This window comes from Nanorana parkeri, unplaced genomic scaffold (assembly GCF_000935625.1).
Source record: "Nanorana parkeri isolate BGI_ZX_2015 unplaced genomic scaffold, ASM93562v1 scaffold405, whole genome shotgun sequence".
In the NCBI taxonomy this organism is placed as follows: domain Eukaryota; kingdom Metazoa; phylum Chordata; class Amphibia; order Anura; family Dicroglossidae; genus Nanorana; species Nanorana parkeri.
Genome location: NW_017306673.1, coordinates 253,764 through 264,875, shown reverse-complemented (window position 1 = coordinate 264,875; position 11,112 = coordinate 253,764). Strand labels below are relative to the sequence as shown.

The 11,112-nt window shown below is 46.0% G+C and overlaps 1 protein-coding gene across 1 annotated transcript; it reads left to right on the top strand.

Annotated features, from left to right (window-relative positions):
• The first annotated feature begins 371 nt into the window (after positions 1–371).
• ZNF865 (zinc finger protein 865) lies at positions 372–10,409 on the top strand. The gene is made up of 2 exons (XM_018559605.1): positions 372–624; positions 7,235–10,409. The coding sequence occupies exon 2, from the start codon at positions 7,254–7,256 to the stop codon at positions 10,086–10,088; it is 2,835 nt and encodes a 944-aa protein (XP_018415107.1). The 5' UTR covers positions 372–624; positions 7,235–7,253; the 3' UTR covers positions 10,089–10,409.
• The last annotated feature ends 703 nt before the right edge of the window (positions 10,410–11,112 follow it).

The window sequence follows — 11,112 nt, the reverse complement described above, 5'->3', positions numbered from 1 at the left end:
AAACAGCTGCCAAGTGTTATGGATTCTACCAGCTGTCATTTTTTCCTACAGCATTGTTCTCATCAGTCTTACAGAGCAACTCAAAACTCGCCCAATCCACTCAATACACAGACATGGGGCCTCATGGAACACTACAGCTTTCCTTATTGGAACACTGAGAGTGCATCAGGTGATTATAATGAGCGCAGATAGCACATAGTAACCCCTAGAACACTCAGCACCCAACGCTGAACACACACCTAGCCCCGCCAGTGCACAAAGCTCAATACACTAGCCCGGAGCACAAACTCTTCTCTCCTCCCGGGAAGAGGAAACTAGCGCACAAGTCACAGCTTCCTCTTCCCGGGCCCCGCCCACTTCCTCTTCCACTGACATCACTTCCGGCTCCTTCCGCAGGACGGGAACTGGCTGCAACCATTTCCTCCCCGGTCAGCGGCCCTTCCCGGTGTAAGGCGCTCCGGGCCGACCATGAGAAGCTCGGGCTGTCCCAGCCTGGTGTGTGGGGGTGAATGGAGGATGGACGTGACGGAAGCACCGCGGTCCTCGGGCTCCATGGAATGGGCAGGCCGGAGTGTCATCTGAGCGCAGGAGAATAGAGTGACAGCCCGGGATTCTTGGTCACAGGTGAAGCATGTCATCGGTCACACATATGGGGACAGACCACCGCTATAGAGGGAGGGAGAGGGGTGACACAGGTACTGCACACACATAGAACATCATGTCCACTGGCATTACATGGGAATGGCATACATGTCCACTGCCATTACATGGGAATGACATACATGTCCACTGCCATTACATGGGAATGGCATATATGTCTGCTGCTATTACATGGGAATGGCATACATGTCTGCTGACATTACATGGGAATGGCATACATGTCTGCTGACATTACATGGGAATGGCATACATGTCTGCTGACATTACATGGGAATGGCATACATGTCTGCTGACATTACATGGGAATGGCATACATGTCTGCTGACATTACATGGGAATGGCATACATGTCTGCTGACATTACATGGGAATGGCATACATGTCTGCTGACATTACATGGGAATGGCATACATGTCTGCTGACATTACATGGGAATGGCATACATGTCTGCTGACATTACATGGGAATGGCATACATGTCTGCTGACATTACATGGGAATGGCATACATGTCTGCTGACATTACATGGGAATGGCATACATGTCTGCTGACATTACATGGGAATGGCATACATGTCTGCTGACATTACATGGGAATGGCATACATGTCTGCTGACATTACATGGGAATGGCATACATGTCTGCTGACATTACATGGGAATGGCATACATGTCTGCTGACATTACATGGGAATGGCATACATGTCTGCTGACATTACATGGGAATGGCATACATGTCTGCTGACATTACATGGGAATGGCATACATGTCTGCTGACATTACATGGGAATGGCATACATGTCTGCTGACATTACATGGGAATGGCATACATGTCTGCTGACATTACATGGGAATGGCATACATGTCTGCTGACATTACATGGGAATGGCATACATGTCTGCTGACATTACATGGGAATGGCATACATGTCTGCTGACATTACATGGGAATGGCATACATGTCCGCTGACATTACATGGGAATGGCATACATGTCTGCTGACATTACATGGGAATGGCAGACAAGCCTGCTACGTTATATGGGAATGGCAGACACGCCCGTTGACATTACATGGGAATGGCGGACACGCCCGTTGACATTACATGGGAATGGCGGACACGTCCGCTGACATTACATGGGAATGGCGGTCATCAATAACTATATCAGGCATAAGCTCTATGAGAAGAATGGGGATACACAGCATTGTAATATGGGGGCTTATTAAAGTTGAACTCCAGGCAAATAAAAAACGTAACCCTTGCAGTGTTCTGGGGCTACCTCACTGACTGCAAGGGTTAAGTGCACATTTTGGTCTATGGGCGGACATAAAGGGTTTATTCACCTGTCCAGCAGCTGGGCGGGAGTGATCAGTTGTTTGTGCCAGCTCCCTCCAAGCTGCTAGACCGGTCCCCGCAGCCTCTCGTCCTCTGGGTTCCGGTGGTGTAAGGACCACTCAGATCATCAGGTTTTATGCAGGTTCAATGACTCGCATTAGATGCAGAGAGAGAAGCGTCGTGGGAGCCGGGATCGAATGAGTATATCGGCCCTACGCGAGTCCCCTGGACAAAAAGGAGCACTTAACCCTTGCAGTGAAGTGTTTTCATTTGTTTGGAGTTTATTCTTACAGTGTCCTTAGACCCAAAACAAAACAAGTTCACATTCCATATCTGCGTCTGATGTGATTAATAGGGAGGAGCCCATGTTCAGAGTGAACTTGGAAGGAAGCTGTCAGTAATGACCCAATCACCTGCGGCCGGGGACTCGCCCACTCTGCTGCATGTAAACAAAGGGGCGGGATGCTGGTGACATCATTGGCCTTATAGAACCACATGGCACACAATATTATTATAATATGAGCGTGTGGGAATGCGGACAGCACGGGGAGAACACAATAGTAAAACATCATGTTGGATTAGTAAAAAAAGAAAATGACTATTAATGTAAACATGGTTGAGGACATTATGCTGGATCCCAATGTTCTTTTACATGGAGGGATCAGTGACACTTTCATCCATTGAGGACTCATTTACATCTTTGCTGTGTGTTATGGCAGCCCAGTGAGCTGCTTCTACACCTTAGTGTGCCGAAAATGGCCCTTGTTCTGTGATGCAACACACGGCAACATACAGCACAAGTGCGTTCCCTTATTGCATTGGGGTGCCATACAAAAGGAATCGCACCACAAAGCAGCAACGCATGTTACATACATTACCAGAATGCAGAAATGTGAATCCGGCCTCGACGCTTCATCCCTCTAGTGTCACACTAATGAATGTCTTTACTGCATTTCGTACAAGTCTGATAGGTAAGGGGGGAGCTAATGGATGCGACATCTGTGTGCATTGTGCACACCATAACATGTTTGTCATGCAAGTTCATATGTGTTTAAACAAACTTTATTTCTCTACATTTTATTTACATTCCTTATCTTTATTGTTGTCACAAGGGAGATGATTGTCCTCTTGTTTGACAGTAAATCCTCATGGTGACAGGTTCTTTTTAGGGAGCCCAGAGTCCTGCCCTGTGTCCAACAGATACACATCAGAGACAGAAATACCTCATCAGAATTTGCATAGTGGAGCCCCCCAGGTTTTGGGGCTCTCTGGCACCCTGGACCCCATCGGATGATGTGAGCCAGCATTACGGTCCAGCAGTCAGTTTTTAAATTTGAAGACACCAAATGTATTTGTAAGATGGTGGAAACATCTGAACGGACACATATTTCACAAAAGTGACCCTCCATTCTTTACTGCTCTGATCATCAGGAGATCTGTTCATGGATCCGCCACTGATCGGAACAGATGCCATCCATGCCAATGGGGTTACTGGCACTGAGCCTAACACTAAAAATGTCTATGGATTTGTATTTAGGAGGAAGGGCTGTGCGTAAAGCTGACCTTTCATGGAAGGTGTACTGTAAAATAAACCTGTCAGTAACCTGGGCTATTAATACGGAAAATATGATGAGAAAATGGGTGACATGCCAGAATAATCAATGGATCAAGAGATGCAACTGTTCACCCTTCCGGTAAAATCTGAGCCAGGACCCTCCTCTCCCGAGGCAGGAAACATTTACTGAGATAGAATAGAGTGTGCCAATGGTAACCTCACCTTTAATGATGTTTTCCTGGCTGTCATGCTTATCTATTGGCTTCAGCACTTTCTGAGACACTGACCTAAAGCGATTATGCCGAGCAGTTATGTCTTCACGTTCACATTCTAACCTGCATGCCTTTTCTGAGACACTGCCTTAGGAAATACCGAAACCAGAGACAGCCAGGCAACAAGTATTCTTAGGAGGTCACCAATATCTACCTTGTATTTCAAAGATCAATGTATTTCTTCAGTTTGGCTCTGGTACAGCAGAAACACAGAATGCCTCATACTGAGCTTATATGGGCTGGCACTGTGCTAAGAGGGATCACTGTTCTGCAGAGTAGGTAGTGACATTTGGACAAGTAGAGACTGATGATAGGATTACAAGCTCACAGTCAGTGGGAATTGGAAGGGATGGAAGAGAAGGAGAAAGGATCAGCACCATTCCTGTAACTGACATACCACATACTGTAGGTGCACAACAGCCCTGACCATAAAAAAGGTCAGAAAGTCTTTCTGGATCCTTGACTGAGCCGATTGGTTTCTGGATGCTGCCGTTTTTCCTCCACTAATAAATGACACAAAGCAGATCAGGACAGATCCCTGGAGCCATGTAGTCCAATCACTGCTGCCAATAAACCTTGGTAGAGCTGCAGCTAACGATTATTTTCAAAATCGATTAGTTAGCCGATTATTAAGTTCGATTAATCGGTTAATCGGATAAAAAATAAAATGTTAAAAAATGGCTCCAGTGATGGGACTACTAGTTTGTATTGAGATTTAGTCCATCACAGGAGCAAGCTTGGATCGGTGGAAGTAAAAAAAAAAAAAGTGTGGTGTGCAATATAGTGAAATGAAAAGTGTAAAATTATACAGCAATCAATGCAGAATGGCACCGGCTATAGAGGACTACAAAACCCAGCAGTAGTACATTATACAGCACAATGCAGAATACCACCAGCTATAATGTACTATTGCTGGGTTTTGTAGTCCTCTATAGCTGGTGGTATTCTGCATTGCGCTGTATATTGTACTATTGCTGGGTTTTGTAGACCTCTATACAGCGCAATGCAGAATACCACCAGCTTTATAGGAGTACAACAAATCCCAGCAATACATTATACATACAAATGTATTTCTGGGATTTGTATTCCTCTATAGTTGATGGTATATTGCTCTGTATAATATACAGTACAGCAGAATGTATCATCAGCTATAGAGGAATACTAATCCCACTATCCCAGCAATACATTATAGAGAACCATGTGGGGGGGAAAGTGCAAGCTTACCTGAACAGTCTTCCAGCAACTTGTTTCTGAGATCGGGCCTGTCTATCGGCGGCTGTCATCCCCCCACACCTGCTCCTCCTTACTTTTTCTCCCCGCGTCCCTGTGCCGATCGTGGATGTGGGCGGGCGGTGAGTGCGAGGAGGTGCGGCGTGTGGATGTGGCCGGGCGGGTCTGGGAGTGGCGAGCGTTAGGTGGGGAGCAGGTGTGACGCGCAGCGTGTGTTGAGTCGTGAACAGGGCCAACCAATCGGAAGCCGATTAATCGATGATTGAAAAAGTTGACAACTTTTCCAATAATCGATTATAATCGATTATGTCGATTAGTTGTTGCAGCCGTAAACCTTGGAAACTAATTTTCACTGAATTCTCTGCCTCCTTTAAGGGTTTGTTCTCACCATGTCCGGATCATGTCCAGGGCAGTGGAACAGTTTGTTCCCGGACCAAAAAAGCATCTTAATGCATCCCTATGGTATTTCTGGGCTCGGTTCACACCAGAGCAGTCCGTTCTGGTTCAGACAAAAAAAATACTGCTGGTTTTATTTTCTCTGGTCCGGAACACTCTGGAATGCATGTAAATGTTTCAAAAATGCATGCAACGCACTGGAATGCACCTGAACGCCCATTTTTAAGCTAAAAACAAAAAACGTTCTGGAACGTGGCAAAATCGCGGCACAAATGCACTTCACTGTGTTTGCCCATCTGCTCCAGATCTGGTCCGGACATGGTGTGAACATAGTCTAAATAACAGTTCACCTATCCCTTGCCCCCTACATTTATCAACTAGGTTCTTACTTACCTCTCCATGACAGCACTGGTCTCCTCTGGTGTTTACATCCTTGAGCCAGAAATCTGGCTATTCCTGTGCAGTAACTCCACATTGACCTGAATTTGGATATATCCTTACCGTATCACGTGTATCGGTATAGCTTGGGGCATTCAAGTCAATCGGGGGGGCGGTGTTACTGCACAGATGCTGCCAGTGAAAAGAGAAGATTTCAAGGCTGAGGATGGAAACCCCAGAGGAGGTAATGCTGTAAGGGAGAAGTAGCAAAGCACAAAGGAGGGTTGGGGGCCTTCTAGCAAAGGTTAGAACCTTGGGAGGTGATTTTTCCTTCTTTTGTAACCTAGACATGTGCTTTAACCCTTTCACTGCCACCAACGTAAGGCATACAGTGGAACGGTACCACTTTAGCTGGCCAGGTCAGTATACCTTATGTCATATGTATTCGCCATGAGCTCGCGGTCACTTCAGTACCGGTAGCTGTTGCAAGGGGTTACTAAATGGGCACAGCTGACTTGGCTAGAATAAAGGAGGAGCTCTCTGTAGCTGGGGTCTTTCTTTCAAACACAGGAAACAACTTCAGAATAATATATCTGGTGGCATTCACCACATGGAGCCTACCATTTGTGTGTGTTTGTATTTCACACAACCGGATCACTTTCAGGTACAGTCCCTCTTTTCTACAGAGTGACCCAATTAACTTGATTTCTTATTGTGACATGCTTTTAATGCAGACAGAACAAGCTGGTACACTTTATCATATGCCATGAGAAGCAAAGTAAAAGGAGAACTATGGGGTTAGGGCTTTTCCCCATAGTTCTCCTTAGGGTAACGGGAGGACACAAACTAGCATCCTCCCGTCACCCTAAGCTCAGTATACTGAGAGCTCCAGCTCGCGGTATACTGAGACACCACAGTAAAATACTGCGAGCAGTAGCTCGCGGTATACTGAGACGCCGAAACGGATCCCGACAATTATGTCTGGATCCGCCCAGCTGCGTGAGTGACATCTGGCTCGGCCTACCTAGAGGCAGAGCCAGCTCTACCCTCCCCCGTCCGATCCGCCAGTCAGCGGGGAGGGGAGAATCCAGCTCCTCCCCTGTCACGGCTCTCTGCAGGGACAGGATCGAGAGGTGAGCGAACTCCGGTATGTGTTCGCTCACCTCCCGATCTACTGAGCCGACCTGTGACAGTCTCATTGTCACACGTCGGCTAGAACTATGAGGTGAGCGAAAAGCACTCACCTCATAGTTCTCCTTTAAGTAATAGTTATATCTGGCCTTGTAACGTCTGGATAACCAAACTACATGAATTAGGGTTCTTCTTTAATGAATAAATGCTGTGGATTTATAATCATAAGAAATATGAATGTGTTTTTAATATGCCCATTTAAAATGTCTCATTTCTGTTTCAGGTTAGTGGGCTTTTATGAGATGGAAGCTAATGCAGGAGAGGAGGGCATTCACTTTCAAAGCTACCCTTTTGATTTCCTCGAATTCCTTAACCACCAGCGCTTTGAACCTATGGAACTGTACAACCACCATGAACATGCTAAAGCTGTAGCTGCCCTGCCTTGTACTTCACCACAGTATGACTATAGTCACCAGCCCCAGGCTAACAGTATTCAAGCGACCCCTGCTGGCATTTCTAAACCTAAAGAATTCAAAGTAGAAATCTCCTCCTCTGTGTCTCCTATTAAAAAATCTGAACCTGTACAGTTGCAACAATATAACGCCCCGCCTTCAATCTCCAACGCACAAGCTATCTTTGACGGAACATTTAACTCGCAGCAGTGGGGAATTGTTGATCTTTCTAGCCATCAGCATCTTTTCAACAACTTGAAACGCTCCTTACCAGTAGCACAGCAGGTGCAAGCTGAAGAGGAAACAAAAGACGATAAAAATTACTTCCGTCGACTGAAGTATCTAATCGATCGCCGCTTCCCCTGTACTGTCTGCCAGAAGTCTTTTAAGCAGTCATCACATCTAATGCAGCACATGCTGGTTCACACTGGGGAGAGGCCCTACGAATGTAATATTTGTGGGCGTACGTACAATCATATCTCCAGCCTCATAAGACATAGGCGCTGCCATAGAGAGGAGACGGGAGTGGATATAAACAGTTCATTGACAAACGCAGATGTTGAGACTGCTGCTGCAGCTGCGGTAGTGGCAGCCGCCACAGCTGCAATGTCGGCTCCTCAGGTGAGTTCTGGGGAAGTGCCTGTGGCTGGGGCAGAGCAAAATGTAATTATGCAGCAAGATGGTCCATTTACTTGCAACCTGTGCTGGAAAGTGTTTAAAAAGCAAAGTCACCTTCATCAGCACCAGATTATACATACTGGGGAAAAGCCTTTTAGCTGTAACATATGTGAAAAAAGTTTTAATCGCCGTGAAAGCTTAAAACGCCATGTGAAGACACACTCCAACTCACTGAAGGTTCAGTGTGAGGTGTGCGGCAAAGCCTTCCGTGACACCACTTATTTATTAAAGCACCAAGCTACCCATACTGGGGAACGACCGGATTACAAGTGCGATGTGTGCGGGAAATCATACGCTGCTCCACAGAGTCTTTTAAGACACAAACATGCGCATGAGGCCAGTCTTTCGTTGCCACAGGCATTGGTGCCACAGCAACAAGCAATTCATGTAGATGTCAAGGAAGCAGTTGCAGCAGTCCCTTATGAAACCACAACTCTCCTTACCACAGATGTTGCTCAGGCCGACCAAGCAGCTGTCAGTGTTATTGAAAGAATTGGATCTGTTTTTGCTCAGCCCTCTCCTCGTAGACAATCATCTCTCTCAAGTAATGTAAGCAAAAACTTCTGCTGTAATATATGTGGACGTGGATTCGGAAGAAGAGAAACCCTAAAGCGCCACGAACGGATCCACACCGGTGAAAAACCGCACCAGTGTTCAGTTTGTGGCAAGAGGTTCAGAGAGTCGTTCCATCTTACTAAACATCATGTTGTACATACTCGTGAACGGCCCTACAAATGTGAGCTGTGCGGCAAGGTTTTTGGCTACCCTCAGAGCTTGACACGCCACAAGCAGATTCATAGGCTTCAGCTGCCTTGTACAGTACCAACAGGAGCCCTGCCCCCTGATCGACTTAGTTTTGGATGCACAGATTGTGGAGAGAGGTTCCCAGACTCCTTTCATCTAATGAATCATAAAGAACTCCACATGAGTGAAAAGCCCTATGTTTGTGATACGTGCGGAAAATGTTTTGGCTTTATTGAAAACCTGATGTGGCACAAACTTGTCCACCAAACAGCTACAGAACGTCTGCTGCCCAGTTTAAGCCAGTGTCAAGAAACCGAAAGCAATCAAGCAAACTGTATGCAGAATAGTCTTACAAATGAATTGGTCTCCACATCGGTAACAGCAGATACTTCCAGCGGACATGTGAATTCCACTTCCGACGAGCACCCAATGATACCTAGCGGTGAGAGATTTTCATGCAGTATTTGTGGTCAGACTTTCAAGCACTTCTTGGGTTTGGTAACCCATAAATATGTACACTTAGTCAGACGCACGCTAGCTTGCAATGTCTGTGGGCAAAGTTTTGCGGGAGCATACGATTTGCTGCTTCATCGTCGCAGCCACTTGCAAAAGAGACATTTCACATGCTCTTTATGCGGTAAGCGCTTCTGGGAAGCGACACTTCTCATGCGCCATCAGCGCTGCCATACAGAAGAGCGACCTTACCGATGCACCATTTGCGGACGTGGTTTCTTACATTCATGGTATCTCCGTCAGCACAAAGTTGTGCACACTGGTGAGCGAGCATACAAGTGTGCCTTGTGCAACAAACGGTTTGCCCAGTCCTCTAGTTTAGCAGAACACCAGAGACTACACATTGTAGCACGCCCTCAGCGGTGCCCAACCTGTGGTAAAACGTTCCGTTACCGCTCCAATCTCTTAGAACACCAGAGAGTGCATCTCGGCGAAAAGGTGTACCGGTGCGATCAGTGTGGTAAAAGCTTCTTCTACATTTCATCCATCTTGCGTCATCAAAGATCTCACGCTGCAAAAGCAGATCTTCGTTGTTCCTGTTGCCTCAAACTGTTTAAGGATCCAAAGTATTTCAGCAAACATGTACAAACCCATCAAGGTGGGCGTCCCTTTAAATGTGGAACCTGTGGTGAGGCTTTCAGCAATACGTATGGACTAAAAAAGCACCGCTATACACATAAAATGGAAAAACTTGCTGCCGTGGCAACACTTGTTGAAGGACAAAAGACTACTCAACCACCAGGAACTTAAGTACATTTTATAAAACATTTCCTTTTATCTCTAAAAATCTAAATACAATGAAGTTAACGTGTCCTGTAATCAGCCAAGTGGTTGGTCATGTTTTGGTTTTAATAAAGAATACTTAATATTTAACTGTAACACTGGGTATTCAACGTTTTGGGCACCAATAATGACACGATGTATGTGAAGCCATTCAGGTATCTATTATCTGTGAATTATTGCCGTGCTTTCCTGTACTCAGTTTAACGATATTTCATTGTTTTAGTGTTTAAAGTACCTACCATATTTATATTAGTATATCTTCCACGTCCTTTATTAAATTTCTAATTCAAGCTGCTTCTCTCTGATTGATGTAGACCACAGTGATGACCACTGCTACATGTTAGAGGTATATTGGTTACAAAGGAATGCACAAAAATATTACTTTATAAAAGACGATGAGAAAATAATTGTAATCATTTCTTGACAAATCCTAGCTGTTAACCCCCACCCCAAGGTACTGTGTTTTAGAGCAGCGGTCGCCAACCTTTCAGACCTCATGGAACACTAAATCATAATTTTAAATCCCGCGGATACACACACACACACACACACACACACACGAGAATATATTTATATATGAGAAAACAAAAAGTATGAGACTATATCTATATATACATACAGCAGGGCTCAAAATTTCCACTCGCCTGCTCGCATGAGGGCGAAATTTGAGTCTCCAAGTACCGGTCCGCGGGACAACTCTGGCCCGCGAGCCGGTACCATGTGGCCCAGCAGCCAGCTCACATGTCAGGCACGCAATTGCAGACTGCGTACCTGACTTGCGGGAGCAGCTCCACGGTCTGCATCTGTGTCGGGTGCAGAGCAGCTCCTGTCACCTCTGGCTTCCTTCGGCCGGAGCTCTGACAGTTCTGAGCTCCGGCCGAAAGAAAAGGATGTATTAGTGAGGTCTGCAGACCTCACTAATCTACCCCTAGATCACCAGGGATCGATCCTCCTCACTGCCTCCTCCCTGCAAAGCCATAAACGGGAGGGG

What these genes read in the sequence shown, in the direction of transcription:
- ZNF865 (XM_018559605.1), top strand. Translation starts at nt 7,254, where the DNA reads ATGGAAGCTAATGCAGGAGAGGAGGGCATTCACTTTCAAAGCTACCCT.